Source organism: Chinchilla lanigera, unplaced genomic scaffold, assembly GCF_000276665.1.
Source record: "Chinchilla lanigera isolate Chin_1 unplaced genomic scaffold, ChiLan1.0 scaffold00086, whole genome shotgun sequence".
Taxonomy (NCBI): Eukaryota; Metazoa; Chordata; class Mammalia; order Rodentia; family Chinchillidae; genus Chinchilla; species Chinchilla lanigera.
In genome coordinates this window covers 5,234,226-5,254,685 of record NW_004955487.1, presented here as the reverse complement: position 1 = coordinate 5,254,685, position 20,460 = coordinate 5,234,226, and the positions used below count along the sequence as shown (strand labels likewise).

Genomic DNA, 20,460 nt, shown 5'->3' with positions numbered 1-20,460 from the left:
GAAGTGGACCTGCTTACATTTAGGTTTGAAAAATACACAAACTTTGGGAGGCAGTCAGGTTAGGTGTTGGCCAGCCTTAGTCAAAGAATTATCTGTGAAGTGTGTCCTTCACACTGGTCTTGATGCTCCATTTACATTGCCTGTCCCAGATGTGCAGTATTCAACATCTCTTTCTCCATTTGGATGTGGCATAGTGTAGTGCTAAGTGTGCAGTTCCTAAGACAGCCTCCATTGATTCACTAAGTTGATTTGCTAACGTTTGCTTGTGAACTTTTCCACCTCCCCTCTCCTTCCCTCTCTTCCCCTTTCCTTTCTCTGTTTGGAAGTAGGGAAGACTGGCTTTAGGCACACATGTTCTTCAGCGAGAGTGGCTTCTTACTGCTTTAGTGTACACCGTTGCGTATGCATACTTGGGGGAGAGAATAACTACTGCTTCGAACACCATCATTGCATAGGAGATGAAGTCCAGGTTTGTTAATGTGACCTGAGACCTGAGAGTCTTTCTCTTCAGCCTCCTTTCTTTTTGCTCCGTCTGCTGTAGCAGCATGAAGCCATCTGTGGTTTGTTCCTGTCTGGCTTACTTTCCATCTGGTCTGATTCTCTCCCTGGTGTGAGAATGTATGAATGTATTTATGTAGTGTTTCCTTTTCACCAAGTCTGATAATGAGACCCAATCCTTTATTGTCCAGAGTTTACCAGTGTTCTAAGTTCCTTTTACGGTTGTCCCCAAAATCAGTTGTGCCCAGTTGTGCCTACTTCGGATCAGTAGTGTTGAGCTGTAAGGATGTGTGTGTGTGTGTGTGTGTGTGTGTGTGTGTGTGTGTGTGTTTTAGGATGTATGTAAATAAGTATTTTGTCTGTATTTTTTCCTTGGTAAGTGCTACTTTTATTTTTCCAAGCTTGTTGTTAATGCTGTACCCAAATAGTTCAGTTGAAAATAATCTGTAACAAATGTAAGTTTAGTTGGAAATGCAGAATAATTTTCTTACCGTAGTCTCTTAAATTCTTCTTGAGCCTGTTCCTCCCTCTCTGTCTTGTAATAAACCTGAGAGACTAGAGGCACTAAGGGATTGTATAGATTATAGCTACAGAGGTAAATGGATAGCCACAGACAGAACAGTTAGCCTCTAGACTTAGTGTATAAATTGTACTACTGGCTTTATGTAATGTGTCATATACTTACAAAAGAGAACTCAAACCAAAGTACAGTGGTGTCCTTGCTAGTATGAGCCATTTTCTATCTTTAGCAATCTTTCTAGGATATAGCAAAATTTGACCCATATATAGTAAGCTAATCATGCAATTTTAACCTGTTTTTAACTAATAAGGCATCCTTTCTTTTAGGTTTAAGGATATCTGTCCAGTTTGATTACTTATGACCAAACTGAGATTTGATTTTCTGTTCCTTCCCTCCCCCTCACCTTTTTTTTCGGTTTACTTTTGTTTCTTGAGAAAGGGTCTTGCTGTGTAGTTCAGACAGCCTCAAAACTTGCAGCTAACTTCCCAGAGTGCTGGGATTATAGGTGTGTGCCACCATACCAGGCCCTCTTTCACTTTTAGAGAAAATTGGCAAGCTAACTGGTTTATCCTTTTTGAAAAATCAGTTGCCAAAGTGCTTCTGGATAGCAGTGCATTGAAAGTTCTGTAGGGGGAAGAAAATACTGTACAGACATTGGTATTTATCTTGGTTCCTTCAGCAGCACAGATTTGGAAATGCTGGTAAATAGTGTCAGTGTGTGTAGTAGATTTTAATGCAGGTCAACAACTTTAGAAGGTTGTATTAATATCATTAGTGGTATCTTTTTTTTTTTTTTTTTTGTCTTTTTTGAGACAGGGTCTCACTATGCAGTTCAGGCTAGCCTTGAGCTTTCTTTGTAGCTCAGGGTGGTCTCGAACTCGCAACAATCCTCCTGCCTCAGCCTCCCGAGTGCTGGGATTACAGGAGTGTGCCACCATGCCTGGCCCATTAGTGTTACCTTTTTAAACTGTCATGTGTCAGGAATCTTTGAGCAAAAGGTACATGTTGTGTTCATATGTTGCAGTTGCAACTACTCAGTATCTAGGTGCTGAAATGTAGGAATATCAAACAGAGGTCAGGACTGGGCATGTTGGTTTCTTATGTCTGGAATTATTTAGCTGCTTCAAAGTAAGAGACGGGACCATAATTTTCTTTGCTGCTGGTACATTACAGTTTGCACATACCGTTGTTGCTCCTTCATTTGCCAGAGGCTATGCTCTGTTATGTATCTTTAGCACTTTCTGCTACAAGTTGTGTTAGTCATCTTTCTGTTACTGTGACAAAATACCTGATACAAACAGCTTAAATGAGGAAAGATTTTTGGCTCATGGTTTCAGAGGCTTCAGTCCGTGGTCAGCTGGCTCCATAGTCCTGGGCCTGGCACAGTCCAGCTGCTCACCTTGTGTCACCCAGGGAGTGGAGAGGGGAAAGCTGGAGAGGAGAGAGCTGGGAACAAGATGTGCCCTCAGAGGCTACAGCCTGTGTCTTTTCTACTTTGTACAGTAGGCTCCGCCTTCTCCCAGCTAATAGATGAGGTTGGTATCGCCAGGCCCCCATGCTGCCTAGGGCCTTGAGCTCATCCCTAACATGTCTTTACCTCTCATCATAATGGCGTGCTTGTTGAGTTGGAAGACAGGATGGACATTTTTTACACCAATGTATCTTTGTTGTTTTTCTTTTCTTTTCTTTTCTTTTCTTTTCTTTTCTTTTCTTTTCTTTTCTTTTCTTTTCTTTTCTTTTCTCTTCTTTTCTCTTGTCTTGTCTTGTCTTGTCTTTGTCTTTTTTTGAGGGTCTTGATAAGCTGTTCAGGCTGGCCTTGAGCTCACTTTGTAGCCCAGGCTGGTCTCAAACTTGCAACAGTCCTCCTGCCTCAGCCTCCCAAGTGCTGGGATTTCAGGTGTGTGCCACCATGCCCAGCTCCTTTCTTTTGTTTTGAGAGGGGCTGGGTGCACTGGCTCAAAAAAGGACTGTCGCTGCTTCTGTAAGACACCACTGTGTAGCACCTGTCGTCAGCAGTACTAGTTCAGTTTTGCCCATGTTGTGGGATAGGATAAAGCTCTCACAGACCAGGAGAAAGAATTTAGAAATACCTGGGACTGGGAAATATGGTAAGGTTTTTTTTTTTTTTCTTTTAAATATTCTTACAGTACTGGAGATTGAACCCAAGGCCTCAATGCCTTCTAGGCAAACACTCTGCCACAGAGCTACATCTCCACGACTTTTAATTTTATTTTGAGATGACCTCACCAAGTTGCCCAGGTTGACCTTGAACTTGACAGTGCTCTTGCCTCACTCTCTAAGTAGGTAGGTGGGATTATGGGTGTGTGTTTCCTTGCCCTGCCCAGCAGTTTTTCCTTTTTGTGGAGAGCCTTGGAATCTCTTCAGCTGGGTCCTTCTCTTCAGTTTATCTGTTTATCCTGCGGGTTTTAGGTCCTTGTTTTTGTTTGCTAGCAAAAATAACCCTTTGGTTGCATGGGCTACTCTTGGCTTATTTGTATTTCACTGAAACTACAGTGGCAAACACTGTTGGGTCTGAGGGTATAATTCTCTGACAGCATGTCAGTAACTCCTTAATTCATGACATTAATTTAACAATTATCCCAGATAGTGTTTGGATTTAGATCTTTTGTTACTGTTAGAGTCAAAGCCCCAATATTTGAGCACTTTTTATACAGTGTGACTTGTAGTCTTCACAGATACTGTTAATCCCTTTCTCCCAAAAAGGCTTGTTCCCGTTTATGACTGCTTTGGAGTTGTGTGTATTTTAATCAGTGTAAATGGGAGCTATGAAGGCCCAGTAACACTTTTGCAGGGATTTGTTTGGGGTTCTGGACAGGTTGTTGCTGTTGTGTTCCCTTGTAGTTTAGGGCTTGTCTCTGCAGCCACTTAGGTTCTAAACTGAATTTGTTGGCACACTGTGAGGGGAGCAGTAAGAATTATTAGGCAGTGTCATCCTTAACCACATCTGTTGTCTGTAGACAGGAAGATTCAAGTTACCATCAAAGGACCACTTGACAAGTGCAGATCCCCAAGAACCTGTAGGTGGGCGGGCTTACTGAGGGCCCTCCACTGCACCCAACCTGGGCCCTACTCGCAGCCTTAGTGCTGTTCCTTGTTGCTGCTCCTCCTCGCTGCTGCTCAGCATGTGGCGTCGCCCTGAGCATTACGGGGGTTATTGGAAGGCACATCAGTGCTGCTCCCTGGCTCAGAGATGGTAATAGTAGAACTAAGGCTGATGTTGAGGGGTTAGGACAGTGCTTCCCCACTGACCCCTTTTATATAACCCTTTTTGTGTAACTCAGTAGCCATATTTGCAGGGTCCCTTGGCAAAAAGGGGTATCTTGACTTGCTGCTGTGATGATGAGGGGATCAGTAGCTCTTTACTGTCTAGATTACTTAAAGCCTTTGGTTAAGGTTTGATTGTATAGGACTTGAGCACTATGTTTATCCTTAACAGGCTGTTGGTGTTTTTGAGCATGGACTTACCAGGCCCAGAGTAGGACTGAAGTTTAATCTAGTAGCAGGATACACAGTGAATGAGAGAAAAGAACTCTAAAACCTGGTTGGTTGGTGAAGTTAGTGGGTTAGTAGAGGTGAAATGATAGGGCTACCTTGGGCAGGGGAAATGGGAATAAGGGCTGGGAGCATAGCTTGGTGGTAGCATGTGGACTCAGTAGGCACAAAGCCCTGGGTTTGCTCTCCAGCACAGGAAGGAGGGAATGAGAGGGGACTAATAAGATAGACCAAAAAGAAACTGGTACAGAGTAGAATTGGTAAGTCATGACAGCTGGTGATGGGATGGGAGTGGAGAGTGAAAATTCAGAGGTAGTGTTGATGAGCCCAGGGGCTGAGAGGTAAGAGTATGGAGAAATAATTAGTAGAAATAGGTAATAAAAGTATGGAAGTAGTGTGGTGGCACATACCTTCAATCCCAGCACTTGGGAGGCTGAGACAGGAGGATCGCTGCAAATTTGAGCTCAGCCTGGACTACATAGCAAGACCCTGTCTCAAAAAACCAAAACAAAAGTATGGAATAGGTTTGGGAGTAGATTTATTTCTGTTCAGGGCCTGTTGAGATTTGGTAGATGCACATATTTCACATTGTCTAAGGATACTTAGCCATGTAGCACTACAGAAAAATTGGAAGTGTGAGTCCTTGGTGTGTTTCCCAATAGATGGAATGGAAGGAGCACATAACCTGTTTGAGTTTACTGCCATTTGTGGTGTGGCCTTCAGCCTTGGAAATGCAAGCCTGACGAGGGCAGAGCCGTCTTTCAAGGGTAGATGCACACGACAAGCTTGGTGGCTGGTGTGTATAGCTGGCTAAGTTAACTTGCTTGTTTACAGCAAGAGGGACTGGCACAGGGAGGGCTGAGCTTGTGTGTGTGGCCTGCACTCTCCCGGGAGGCTGCATGCTGAGGCAGCCTGGTGACAAGAAGGGAACTGGGTGACTGCTCAGGGGGTAGGGGGCATGACTTACATGCTGAAGATGATTGGTTGGTGTGTTTCTTGACTGATTTATAGCCCCCAGGCTCCTTGTTGGCCCTTTTCCGTCAGTATCTGTATATTAAAATGTATTTGCTTGACATGTGTCATATTGTAGTCATGCTACCTTCTCATTAGTGGACTATATGTGTATTTTACACATACCTGGAATCCGGACAAGGTGAAGTCTTCCCCTTCACTGTCTTTTAGTGGGAAAGTGGCACATTCCCACAACACACTGTGCTGCTTGGCCATGGTGCTAAGGGCAGGCTTGCCATCCTGAAGAAGATGAACTTCCTGGGGCCGGGGTAACTAATGCACAGAAAGGAGGCAGACAGAGGAAGCAGAAAGATACCCAGTTCTGGGTTTCTGTCTTGAGTGGGGAAAGAGAACCAGTGGCAGATGATGTTGGGAAGGCACATTTAACTTAAAATGTGAGTAATGTTTAGAGTTCCATTGCCCCGTCCAGATGAGGATTCAGGCTGGTGGGAAAGAGGAAGATGTGATGCTTGACGGTGCGGGGTTATGTGCCAGGTAGTGTTCTTTGTATTACCTCGTACAACAGCCTGTGAAGTAGGAGCTTATACAGATAAAGAGGGTCAAAGTTGTAAACGTTAATTGCCCGGCTAGGTAAAGTACAAATTTGTGAGTTACTGATGTGTGGCTGTTGGCTAAAGTCTTGGTCCCTGAATGTTTCAAAGGAATGCATGTCTTGTCAGTTAACCTTCAAATGGACAGTGAGCTGTTGAGATATTTGGAGTTCTTGATTGTTGTAATAAAACATTTCCTCCTGGAAGGAATTGTCATAGTTTATTTGTCAGATTTTAGAAAGCTTAGTCTTAAAAGCAGATACCTGTTGGGTTAAAAGGAAAAAAACCCTAAAAATTTTTGATTGTTCTCTAAATAGAGTTAAGGAATACTTGTCCTCTTAAAGCTTTCTTTTGTTTTTTTTACTTGCAGTACTATGGCTTGAACCCAGGGTTTTTGCACTGAGCTACATCCTCAGTCCCTTTTCTTATTTTTATTGAAGGCTTAAACTTGGGATCTTGCTGCCTCAGCCTCCTAACTGCTGGGATTACAGGTCTGCACCACGACACCTGCCCCATGTTCTTCATGCTTCTTTGATTTTAATAGCCAGCTCAATCCTTTGCACATAAGAACATCACTTTTTGCAGATATGAAGTGTCACATTCAGCATTTTGTAATAAATTCTATGTTGTCTCCGTTTTGGAAGCATGAAATTCGCAGATTATGACCAGGACTTCTTTGGTTGCTCAGTGTTTGTGGGGAGAGCATTAGTGGGGCTTCAACCCAGGGTGTGCTGAACTACAGTCCCAGCCCTTTTTATTTTTGTGACAGGTCTCACTAAATTGCCCAAGCTGGCTGGCCTGAAGCTTAGGATCCACTTACCCCAGCCTCCTGAGTAGCTGGGATTACAGGTCTGTGCCACCATGCCCTACTTTTTACTCAATAAAAATCATTACTGTTAATATTCCAGTTAGTAACTTCCCTTTATTCCATTACCTGTTTACCACCTAAAAAAGCTGTTTCGGTAATGCTATGAGAGAATTTCTGTCTGGAAATGGTTTTACTTTTGTATGGTACTTTGATTGGTTATGGGAGAGAGAATAGAGAGAAAGAGGAGGGGGAAAGGAGGAAAGAAGAAAGTAAAGATAGATCTTAACCTAGTGTGATAGCACATACCTATAATCCCAGCACTTGGGAGGCTGAAGCAGGAGGATTATGAGTTCAAGACCAGCCTGGGCTACTAGCAAGACCCTGCTCCCCTAAAAAAAGTTTTGGCACCAGTTGTTTTAACCCTTAAGTATTTAAATACATGTAGTGTGATTGAAAAATACAGGGAATGTTTTAATAACAGTGAATGACATTGCCATTAATCTTCCACAAAACATGCCCCCTCACTACGAGTATCCTATCCTATCTTTCTTGTCACATTTGTAGGAAGTTCTGGGAGTGCTTTCTCATGAGTGCTGAAGTGGCGTCATTAGTGTCCTGAATCTATTTAAAACATTTTGACTTTGAGGAAGAGAGAGAAGTTGCATGGTGCCAGAAGCAGTGAATAAGTTGGATGAGGCAGTGTCATGATTTTACGAGCCCATCTTTCTTCTGGGAGGCACTCAGTAGTAACAGTCACTATATATATATGTATTTTTTTTTAAAGGAGGAAAGGTTTATTTAGCTCACAGTTTGTAGAGGTTTCAGTCTATAATCAGCTGGCTCCAGGGCAGGGTGGCTTTGCAGAGAACTGTTCATGGGGGACAGAAGACAGCAAAAACAACCTCACCAGATTTTTGATCACACCTGGTAAAGACCCTCAGGAAACAGAACACCAGAGCTGTTTCACAAAGGGGCACAAACAATGGGATGAGTATGTTCAAAGTTAAGGGGTGAGGAGGAGGACTTTGAGGGATTCATGGCAGTGTCTTTTACTGTAATACTTTCATTTTTTTTTGTCTTTTTGAGACAGGGTCTTGCTATGCAGTTCAGGCTGGCCTTAAGCTCACTGTGTAGCCCGGGCTGGTCTCGCTCTCACAGTGATCTTCCTGCCTCAGCCTCCTGAGTGTTGGGATGACAGGTGTGCACTACCATGCCCAGCCTTACATTTTTAAAATTAAACATTCAGTGTTTTGATCATACCTCATCTGTAACGATTCTTTAATCATTTTCAACACTTTATTGTACACATTTTTTTAAGTTCTTGAGAACTAATCTATTGGCATCTGATCACCACTCACTATAGAGCTGAATGAATAGTTTTTGTTTTGGGATTTGCTTTGTTTTGTTTTTGGTTTTATTTGCCTTGGTTTTTGGAAGTGTCTGCCCAGTAATTTTGGTTATATTACTGCTGGGCACCTAAGCTTCAGCTCATTTTTGCCCACACATTTCAGCTTGGGGAGTTATGTAGGAAATAAAAATTTGAATAGCACTTGCACAGAAAATGTGGATTTGGGTTTCACTCCCTTGTGGGGGATACCCCTCCCCCAAAAGAAAAGCCACGGACTTCTTTGTTCCTTTTAGGTGACTGGCTACATCTTGGAGACGTTAGGCAGTGTTTTTTGAGTTTTCATCCTCTGAAATTGGATTGTTTCAGAGGGTGCAACTGTGTTGCAAACTTTCACTTTTTGCTCTAGGATATTTTTATTTTTCTGCTAGGCACCTTGATTGGAGCTCCCCTCCCTGGGAACTCTGCAGAATTCTTTTCTTCTATTCAACAATTGGATTTTTCTAGTAGAATCTGCTTTAACTCAGTCTCAGCATGTTGCCAGGATCAGAAACTCATGTTCCTGTAAATTTATTTTTAAGATGTGAGTTACAGATTTCTTAAGATATGCCGTACTAACTGGGCGAGTGAGAGAGGGTATGTGTGTGCTGAGTGCTCTGCAGTGCTGAAAGTGACATTTCAAATGTGTTGACAGATACTTCATGTGGTTAGGTGGACTAAACTGCATGTGGTTAGGTGGTAGACAGTGGACTAAACTCAAATCCAGATGACCTTAATTACGAGTCTTCTGTTTGTGTACTGAGACCAAATAGTCACATAGTTGATGTTACATACTTCTCAGATGGGTCAGAAATGTTGGTTATATTTTATCTGATTTAATATAATAGAAAAATATTAGGAAATGTAGTTTTAGTGCCAGACAGGATCTTTACATGAAGTTTCACTTGAGATACATCTAGAAAATGAACTAAATTCACTAATATATAAAGTTACTGTAAATAAGAAAAAGCTCACTAGGAAAATGTGTTTAGATGTAAACCCTGTCAAGAGTAAAGGGCATATAAACCTGGCGTGGTGGTATATGCCTATAATCCCATCACTTGGGAGGCTGAGGCAGGAAGATCGTTGCAAGTTCGAGATGAGCCTGGGCTACAAAGTGAGCTCAAGGCCAGCCTGAACTGCATTGTGAGACCCTGTCTCAAAAAGACAAAAATAAATAAATAAATAAAGTGCATATAGATGTTCAACTTCATTAACAGTGAAGGATTTTGCAAGTAAAAACAAATAGTAAGATATTTATCATTTGCTCAACTGTATTTTTTGCTAGGCGTGGTGGGGCACCTGTGTAATCGTACCACTTGGGAGGCTGCATTAGGAGGATTGAAAATTCAAGGCCAGCCTGGCTAAAGTTCAAGGGCAGCCTGGACGACATAGCAAAACTCTGTCTCCAAAGAAATAAAAACGAAAACGATTTTGTTTTTGGAGTTGCAGATCAAATCCATAGACATTGGCATATTAGACAGGTGCTCTACCACTGAGCTACATTCTTAGTCTCTGGAAAAGATTTTTTAAAGGTTTAATAATACTCTAGGTTCAGAAAGATGTTGAGCAATAGAAATACAGATTGCTAATGGAAATGTCAGTGGAAATTACCCCAGGTGGGCCATTGTAACAGTTTATTGTAAGGACAAAGTGTACATTGGAGACCTATTGGAATAGCAGAAGATGAGAAGCAATTTAAGGGCCCTCAGAGGAGAATGGAGGACTGTGCGGTGGAGTGCCGTATAGCAGGGTACTGTGTGGTGCTTTCCAGCATGGCACAGGAGGAACATACAGGGATTTGAAGTATCTGATTCTCTGGAAGAGTGAGTAGGAAACTAGTAATGGTGCTGGCCATGAGGGAGGGACGAGGATGTTGAAAGACCAAGGCAAGGGAAGAGAACTTCCAACTGGAGTTTTGTACAAAGTACATGTACTACCCATTATTTCAGCAGAAGCCAGTCTCACTATGTAAATACTGCTTTTCAAGTAAGGGGAGAAAACTCTGGTGGTATTGGATTTGAATTGAGCATATCAATCTGAGTTATTATTATTATCATTAGTAGAAGTAATATTTTAATGTTTTTGATCCTGAAGAACTTACAGATGGATCAGACAAGGGTGACTCGTTTTTCTTTAGAAGTTCAAGAAATGAGCCGGGTTTGTTGGTACACACCTGTCATCCCAGCACTCTGGGAGGTTGAGGCAGGGCAGTCACAAGTCTGAGTCCAGTCTGGGCAATTTAGCAAGACCCTGTGTTTAAAAAAACAAAAGAGTTGAAAGTATGGTACCATTGCAAGGCCGTACTGTATGTGAAACTGCATTTCTGTGCATCTGAGTCCTGTTACCATGCCAGGGTTGATGTTTTGTTGACAAATACTGAGTCTGACTGCATGATAGGCACTATGCTAAATTTTATGTTTTAGTCAGGGGTTTGCAAGGCGAACAATACAGTACACATAGTTACTGGGATTATTTTATAATAGTCACCCAAAGAGTCATATACAAAAAAAGTGCAGGAAATCTGTCCACACACTAAAGACCAAAGAATCCAGCTGAGGGCCTCGATCCCACAATAATGTCCTGCATGAGTTCAGCCAAAGACCTAGAGCCCATAATAAGGCTCCCCACGAGTCCAACTAGAGGCTGAGAGCCCACAACAATGTCTCATGCAGGCCTGTTTCATGGATCTGCACTGGGAGGGACCAAAGGTCAGTGGTAGAAGCTAGAAAGTCTGCCAGCGGGATGCAGGATCTTTGCTAGCAGACAGAGGGATCTGCCTTGGAGCCAGGAAGCAACACTCAAAGTAAGAACCAGAGCTCCCCAAAAGGTATCACAGCCATCCTCAGCAACAGTGAGGTCCCGATCTCCTCCGATGATAACAGAGTTCCCATCAGGAAAGCCAACCCTATAAGCTTCTCCAGGAGGCTAAGCAATGCACCATCTTGCCCTGGAAGCAGTGCTCAAAGTGAGGACCAGAGCTCCCCCAAAGTGAACTGCAGCCATTGTCAGCGACAGTAAGGTCCTGGCCTTCGACAGTGAGAATAGCTGAATTCTTCAGGAAAGCCAACATGATAAGCTCCTCCAGGAGAACCAACAGCTCCCTAACAGCTTCCCAACAGCTTTTCTTCTTCCACTCCAATTCTCATTTTTATGTTGTATCAACAATCCTCAGGTGAGTGCCCCACACCCAGCACCATGCTGGTTCAGTTCAGCTGGGTGTTCCAAGTTGACCACCAGTTGTCAATCCACCACATTTTGTGAAAAGAAAAACAGTGAGAAAATAGTTTTATCTAGTTTATCCGCCTAGTGGGGTTCCCTTTTGAGTTAGTGCCTCAGAGATAGTGTAAATTTTTTTTAAACTAGAGAATGGTTTTTATTTTATAGAGATTAAGGAACCTGATGTAGACTCAGGTTTAGAGCCAGGTTGCTGGCCCAGTGTTCATCCCATTGAGGTATTCAGATGTAACAACTAATAACAAGTCCTGTGACAGCACGGAAAAGGGAGAGAGTGAGTTACAATGCTGATGCTCATCTGCAGGACGATCCTGCTGTCTTCCAAGGTGGGATGCGTCTGAGAATGAAAAGAACCAGCTGGGACAGCTGGCTTACACGGGGTGGTGTGGTTACTCCACACCTCTAGCTGAAGGTCATTTTTAACATTTGTCTGCAGAGGCCTGGGCGTGATCGAGATTTAAATGGAGTTTTCTCCTTGGAGTAGAGGAGGGGGGTGTGAGGCAGAATGGATCTGAGTAGGCTTTGTAACTCAAATTAGAGTTACCACTAGTTACCACTAGTAACTAGCAGTTACACTGCTGCTCTGTGATGTTAGCATTTCCTTCTATCTCAATGAAAACTGAATTTTTTTTTTTTAAGGTTTTTGGACATCACAGTACGAGTCATGAGTCATAACTGGACTCTGCAACAATTAACTGTTCAATATATTTATTTAATGTTAGAAAATAATTCCATTGACAAATTAGTGTGATCTGATCAACTTTGATTGTGCTGTGTATTTGTCAGTTAATGCATCAACTCCTTTAGGTTTAAGACTGTTACACATACTCAGGTAGAATGGTAACTTTTCGGCAACTGAGTGTTAGTATTACAGGTATCACCACCACATCTGGTGTGTTAATGCTAATACTGATTCCCTTCTCTCCTGACTTTTTTTTGTCTTTTTGAGACAGGATCTCACCATGCAATTCAGGCTGGCCTTGAGCTCACTTTGTAGTCCAGGCTGGTCTCGAACTGAAAATGATCCTCCTGCCTCAGCCTCCCAAGTGCTGCGATTACCGGCTTGTGCCACCATTCCTGGCCCTACTTCTTACTAGCACCTCTATTCGGAAGGGTTTTTCAGGGAGCCTCTTTCCAGTTTTTTTTTTCCTTTTTTACTTGTATCGAGTTTTTTTTTTTTTTTTAAACTCATAATTTAAAAATTATTTCAGGTTAACTTGCATAACCAGGATGTATCTGTTAAGCTGTTACGGTCTGTAGTCTGGTATTGCTGACCTGATTCAGCCACAAGCCTTGTGGTAAGACATGAGCAGAATGCATTGTGTTTGATGGGGTGAAAGCATTCACATCTTCTACTGAACATGTGGGGAGACAGAGTTACTCTGTACCTGTTGTTTCCTTCACAGAGCTGGTGGTATCTGACAAAGAACCATGCTACCTGGCTAAAACTCCAGGATGGATATTGCCCAAGTCACTTTATAAAAGCCCAACGCTGTCAATCGTACGTAATAGCAATGTGCAAACTAGTAGAGCTAACACTCTTAGATAGACATTCTGGTCCGCTTTAGGTGGCTGTGTTGTAACTAACGCAATAGATGGTTATCAACTTCTGGGGCCTCGGAAGGCAAGTGTGCCAGCACACATAGTACAGTCCTTGTCCCCAGGTTGTTACAGGCACCCACACCTGGCAGGAGGGATGGGGAGGCACTGGGCCAGAATGGAAATTTCTCTCTGCTTTTTATGCTCACCCTCATCCTCATCAAGTTTTTCTCAGCTTCTGCTACTCTGCTGTGCATTTAATCACGAAGTCCCAGCCACAAAAGGGCCTCTTGGCTTGGTGTCTGTGAGTAATGTCCTCACTGGCCCCAGCACCATTCTGGGGACCCTATGGAGGTTGTTATTGTGGTACCTTATGCACTCCAGGGAACTGGAAAAGTGAGAGGCGCTTACATCTGTGTGGTGGGAGGCAGGCAGAAATACTATAGAAATACTGTCAGTTTTTCGATGCTACCTCTCAGAATTCACTCTTGTTTAATTTCTTAAGGCAGCAGTAGATGAGTCAGTTTGAGGTCCAGAACCCTGCCTCCTCCTCTCACCATGAAACAAAAATGATAACAGAGCCAGGCATAGTGGTGCATGCCTGTAATTCTAGCACTTGGGAGGCTGCAGGAGTAGCATAAGCTCAAGCCCAGCCAGGGCAATTCTGGAGAACCTGGCTCAAAATACAAATAAAAGTGCTGGTGATGTAGCTCAGTACAAGAGCTCTGGCTTCAATCTGCAGTACAAAGAGGAAAAAAGATCGTAGCAGTTGTGGTGAACCTATGGCACATGTATTATTTGTTTTTCTTTCAAGACAAAAGATGTTAATGTGTGAGTTTTTTCTAAACTATAACCTCAGTATTGAGTTTAGGGTTGCAGTTTGGGCACTTGTTTCTAAAAAGTTCACCTTCACTGTCATAGAGGAAAAAAATTGGAGGGCATTATTGTCTTAAGATTCTGAGGAAGAATTTATAAAGGTTATTTTATTAGCCATTAAAATTGGCTTGGTGATGGTAAACACGAGACCTTTTTTTTCCTTCCCTGAAGTGCTGGGGACCTAACCCAGGGACCCCTGCATGTTGGCAGGTCGCTGCTGCAGAATATACCCCAAGCCCCCAGAAGGGACTCTTAAATCCTGGTGTTTCAGTTCCTCTTCCCAGCTCAGAGCGCAGTGACTGGAGGGGGACTGTGTCCAGGGTCACCTTGCATTTGGATGTGGCCCTTTGTGACCTCTGTGCTACACTCCAGCTGCTTTCCAGCTTCAGCCAGCACTGATGCTGGCCACTTTCATAACATGCACTTAGGGAATCGTGTTATGTAATTTCATACTACTTTCATTTTTGCAGGTTAAAAAAAATTAGCCCCAGCCTCAAGATTTTAAAAATAATTTTAAACATTGTTCTGTTTACTCATTAAAATAGCTATGATGCAGTGATTATATTTTGTTCTGGCCATTTTTACTTAGGTAAACAGGAGAACTGTTGAATGAGAACTACATTTTCTAGCTTTTTGTTACTAGATCTGTAAACAGTCTTCTTTTTCTTCAGTAATACTTGAGTTTGAAGCAGGCTTACTGACTTATTCTCCAAACCACCTCCCCTTTTTTTAAATTATAGCTAATATTTACCACCACCCCCCCCCCCCGAGACAGGGTCTTGGTAGGCCACGTGGACTGCCCTGGAACTTTGCCTCCTGAATAACTGGGAACACAGGTGCTCGCCAGTTGTTCCCAGCGTCGTAGTTAGACACCAGTAGTGTCTGGCTACTTTTCCAAAATGCAAACATGATCTTCTTTGTCCTTTTGCTTAAAATGTTTTTCACTAGTTTCACTTTGCCTAGAATGGTGCTTTCAAAGTGCACCTGAGCAGGAGAGCTGCTGATAATAGTTAATGTTCACTAAGCACTTAACATGGGACACTCTCAGTTGCTCTGTATGAGTATGTAAGTTTGTGTGTCTGTGTTTGGAGTTTTTTGTTTGTTTATTTTTGGGGTTTTTGTGGATACAGGTCTCAGAGTGTAGTTTAGGCTGGACTTGAACTCACTATGTAGCCCAAGCTGGCCTCAGCTTGCAGTGATCCTCCTGCCTCAGCCTCCCTAGTGCTGAGATTATAGACGTGCACCACCATACCTGGCTCTGGGGTTATATTCCGTAATATTTTTCAATACAAGATTTTAAAATTATTTAGTATTGAGTAAAACTGATGGTCTGAAAATACCTATCATATCTGTCATTTGTGACTTTTTTTATTCCTAGGTATTCATTCCTTATACCAGTAGTTTGAGAAGCACTAGCCCATTGGATCAAGTCTAGCTGTCTTTGTATGACATCAGGGATAAAGGGAGGGCATACTTCTTCATTCAGCTTTTAAAATATTTAGACTGAGGGCTGGGATATAGTTCAGAGGTAGAAGTGCTTGCCTAGTATATGGGCACCCCTGTGCTCAGTCCCCAGTACTGCTAAAAAAAATGAGATGTGATTATAGAAACTGCTGTTGAGTGGCTACCTGAGTCTTTTTCGCAGTTGTACACTCCCTCATCTGCAAGAGGTCTCTTGGTGCCGCTCCTCTTGGCCTTGATGAGTTACTTGTCCTATGGTCTTGCTGTTCTCCCGTATACCTGATGTTTAAATATCCCGTTTCCCCTCCCTGAAATGATTACATGTTTCTGTCTTTTGCCTGGTGTGTTTCTACCCTTGCTTTTGTACAGCTCAAGTAGACCTTCCCCCCAGGAAGCTGACCAGAGGCCCTCTCTGTCAGCTAGGCTACTTCCGGTGCTTCCTTAGCACCTGATTTCTAGCCTATAGCTTAGTGTGTAGTTAATGGTGCAGAGAGCTAGGAGCTTCTTGAGGACATGGGTCTTGTCTGTGTTCACTCAGGTCGAGTACCTGTTGCCTAGTAAGTATCAGTTAATGTTTGTTGAATGAATGAGCAAAGATGGGTTTTTCTAATGATAGTGCTTGGTTGATCTGGCTTTGCTATTGGAATCTATGGGTCTTGTGATTCAGCCTTGCCACTGAGACGCGAGGCAGTGACCTGACCCCTGGTCCCTGGAGTGTGGCTTCTCTGGGTGCAGGGGCACATTACGGCTGCTGCAGGTAGGGGTTCAGATACATGTTAGGGAGAAGTCAGTCATTCTTTTACCTGAGCTTGATACTTAATCTGTTTCTTTCAGGAATTGTTGGACAAGTATTTAATAGCCAATGCAACTAATCCAGAGAGTAAAGTCTTCTACCTGAAAATGAAGGGAGATTACTTCCGATACCTTGCTGAAGTTGCATGCGGTGATGATCGGAAACGTAAGTATGTGTGACTTGCCAGGAAAGCCAGACTATGCACAAGGAGTGGAGATGACCAGGAGCTTACGGTGGCAGTCTTGGTGTATCTTCTGGGCTTGGTGTTGTGCTGTGCTTTTGTTTTTGCTTTTTGGTACTGGTGATGGAACCCAGGACCTCCTAGGCAAGTGTTCTACCACTGACTCTATTCCCAGCCCTTTTATATTTTTGAGACAAGGTCTCACTAAGCTGCTGAGGCCGGTTTGGAACGTGTGATCTTCCTGCTTCAGCCACACAGGTAACTGGGATAACAGGTGTGTGCCACTATGCTGGCCAGGTTCTTTGTAACTTAAACACAGTTGTAGAACTTACATATCAAGAAAATGAAACTGACTTCTTAAAAATTAGTTGTGGATTTGTATTATATACACTTTTAAAATAATATATGAGCTCCAAGTATAATTCCATATTATATTATTAAAAACAGGCTTACTCTTACGTTTTGGGGCTTTGGGATTTTGGTTCACAGTGTTCTTAGCTGCAGAACCTTTTGAGTGATTCTGTATTTTACATGGAAATTTTAGGCTCTTGTCCTTTTTCTGTTGGTCATGTCCATTACTCCTTGTGTTAAGGGGTCACAGCATTGCTGATTATATACAGCCACATTTGTGAGGAGGATTGTTGAGATGAGTGTGTATTGCTAGTGTATAATTTGTTCCAGCTTCACAGTGAGTTTGAATGACCCATACGGTTAGGTTTTACTTGAATACAGAGCGACTGTGTTGACTAGAAAAGAAGTCATCATGAAAATAGATTTGGGAGTATCATCTGGGCCGCTGAGGAAGTGCTTCCCACTGTATCCTTGTCCTGCTCTGGGGCTGCAGCCACCATTGCAGGGTGCCGTGGTGTCTGGGCTCTGTGGTGTCCCTGGCCAGGGCCAGGCAGATCCTGTGCGTCCGTGTGGGCTGCACTGTTCCACCACATCTGCCATGAGAGCCTGGTGGCCAGCATGAGTGGCGGTGTCCTGTCCAACCGGGCACTGCACCTGCTGGACCTCATGAAGATCCACTTTGCAGTGGGCGATGCATTGGATCTGAGACCAAAATATAAAGTGATTCTCTGTGGGTTGGCTACCATTTGGAAACTCGATGGACTGTGAGGACTTTATGAAGGTGTCACCCCAAATGTACGGGGTGCAGGATTTTCCTGGGGATTCTACTTTCTCTTTTACAACGCCACTAAATCATACAACACAGAAGGAAGACCTGAACAGTTAGAGGTCATACAATACTTTACCTCACCTCCTGAAGCTGGAGCCATGACCTTCTGTATTACCAACCCATTACGGGCAACGAAAACTCTCCTGATGTTACAGTATGGTGGTGGTAACAGCCCCACAGCGACAGCATAAAGGAATGTTTGATACACCTGTAAAAATGGATAGGTGTGCAGGTGAGCCTGGGTTGTATAAGGGCTTTGTCCCTGGGCTGTTGGGAATGTCCCACGGTGCCCTTCAGTTCATGGCATATGAGTTGCTACACCTGAAGAACAACCAGCACCTTGAGTGCAGCAGGACACATACCTGTTCTTGCGCTTTCCAAAATAGTTGCAGTGGCAGCCACGTACCTGTGCCTAATGTCAAGGGTCCATCTTCAGGATTAGCACAGGACATGGAGGAAAGAAGACGTTGTAGATTTTACAAAGGAGAAATGCTCCCAATTTGATCAGAATGATTCCAGCCTGCTGTATGACCTTTGTGGTCTATGAAAATGTCTTGCGTTTCCTACTTGACCTTTGAGCAAAGAAAGTAAGGTAAAATAAGATAATACCAGTACCTCTGCCCAAGGCGGTAACAAGCTCCTTTGAGACATAAAACTCATAAATGCTGCACAGCATCATGACTCATAATCAAAGTGGTCTGTGGTGTTAGAAGTTAAGAACTGCTGAGCCTTTGCAGCATTTCTGTGTTCTGCCTTCTCTACCTCTGTGGGCCTCGTTTGGCTCTGCCCATGACAGCTACCCTCCACCTGATGCTAAAACCAGCAGCAAGTTAGTTTCTCATTCATCCTTCAAGCTGAAACTAATTTGCAGCCCTTGTAAGTGGGTTAGAGGAATCTGCTGCTTCTGATCTCATTGCCTGGATTGACTTTAAAATTGACTTTTGTGCAGTAGCAAGCATCTTCTCAGGAGAATGCCAGTGTTCCCCGAGTAATAATCTATAGGGTAAGGTGTCACCCAGACTGGATAGGTGAGAAGAAACCCACTGTAAAAGTGCTTCAGTTGAATTGGAGTGCACTTACCGCAGACATTTGAGAAGTTACGTGCTGTTCTGAGAAACACCTGATATCTGTTGTCACTCCATTGCTAACATCTTTTTAGAAGCACTTCCATACTTTAAAATGTAATCCTGACTTATTTTTTGCCTAAGTATTTAATGTTTACAGTAATAAAATCTGAACTTTTCGGATTTAGCAGTGTTAGCCTTTATTTGGCATATGTAGCTACAAATCACTTACCAGAAATGCTGAGTAGATAGCTTTTACAGATGCTGGAATGTTTGAAATGTGTTTGTTAACTGAATGGAAATGAGAAACTTCTTTAATTTCTGAATTTATGGATCCAGATTCCAAATAAATGATTACCTTACATTGGTTGTTCACATGCACATTGAAATACAAATTACATTAGTGGCTACTGTTGATTTTACTTAAATGAGTCATTATAGATATTTATAAACACAAAGGCCTACCCTAAAAGGATGTCAGTAAGCCAAATGTAGCAGTACACACCTGTAATCTCAGCACTCCGGGAGGCTGCGGCACAAGGGCTTCAAATTCAAGCCCAGCCTAGGAAAATTTAGTGAGACATTGTCCCCTGAAAAAAGGGCTGGGGATTTAGGTCAGTGGGAAGACCCTGAGTTCAGCTCCCAGAACCACCAGCAAGAAGGGCAGAGTAGTACTGGTATCATTCTATTTATCATAAATACCTATCAGTGCTATTTTACTTTCATTTGTTGTAAGTAAAGCATTGGGGTTTTCAAAGCCATACTTAAATGGCTATTTGAAAACATCTATTTTTTATATATTGGAAATGGAATTTAATTAAAAATTAAAATAGATTTGAGTATTAAATACTTAACTTTTTTAAACCATAATCAATTTGCTTAATTTGAATGTGAAAAGGTTTACTGGAGTATTATTGGTATTTGAGTATAATATAAGTCTTGTTCAGTTTTGTGTATCTGCCTGCATCTAAATTTACCACATTCACCAGGGGTGGTGGCGCATGCCTGTTATCCCCAGCACTGGGCAAGCTGAGGCAGGAAGATTGCTGTGAGTTCAAGTCCACCTTGGGCTACAAGTGAGCCCAGGCCAGCCTAAACTGCATGGTGAGACCCTGTCTCCAAAAACAAACAAATTTACCATGTTTTAGTTAGGTAAATATCACTTAACTTCTGATTTTTTTTTTTTTACCAGTAAGTATATTTTTTTGTTGTTAATGTTGACCCACCCAAAAAGGTATACGTCCACCAATAGTTACTATGACTGAATAGTTACTCTCACTGAAATGGAGATACTGTTGTCATCCTGAATATCAGTGTAATTGAAAATATAAAGAGAAAACTGTACCTACTGTAACAAAACCTATATACTAGCTGGCTTGGTAGTGCACTTCTATAACCCTAGCACTTGTGGGGCTGAGACAGGAGGATAACGAGTTTGAGGCCAGTTCAAGGCTGGATAGGTTGGTTTTCTTTGTTGATCAGGGAAATGATAGCTCTCCATCACTGTCACAAAATACCTGCAATAAATAACTTGTAAGGAGAAAAGGGGTTTTTTTTGTCTTTTTGAGACAAGGTCTCGCTATGCAGTTCAGGCTGGCCTTGAGCTCACTTTGTAGCCCAGGCTGGTCTCAAACTCTCAACAGTGCTCCTGCCTCAGCCTCCCAAGTGCTGGGATTATAGGCTTGCACCATCGTGCCTGGTGAGAAAAGGTTTATTTTGGGTCCAGGTGTCACCCTGGCAGAAGTACATGGTAGAGGAGAATCTGTTCACATTTTGGTGCCCCTGAAAGTAGAGAAATAGGAGCTGCCATGGGCTAGTGGCCTGATACAACTGCTTTTTCTTTT

The 20,460-nt window shown here is 42.8% G+C and overlaps 1 protein-coding gene and 1 pseudogene across 1 annotated transcript in view; both read left to right on the top strand.

Moving 5' to 3' along the window:
- Nucleotides 1–20,460, top strand: part of Ywhaq (tyrosine 3-monooxygenase/tryptophan 5-monooxygenase activation protein, theta) — a gene marked incomplete in the record, with an annotated part of 34,265 nt that overhangs the window by 9,064 nt on the left and 4,741 nt on the right. Inside the window, 1 exon segment of the mRNA XM_005404398.2 lies at nucleotides 16,233–16,356. Within this exon segment, the coding sequence (XP_005404455.2) occupies nucleotides 16,233–16,356 (124 nt within the window).
- On the top strand, nucleotides 16,659–19,177 carry LOC102018502 (annotated as a pseudogene).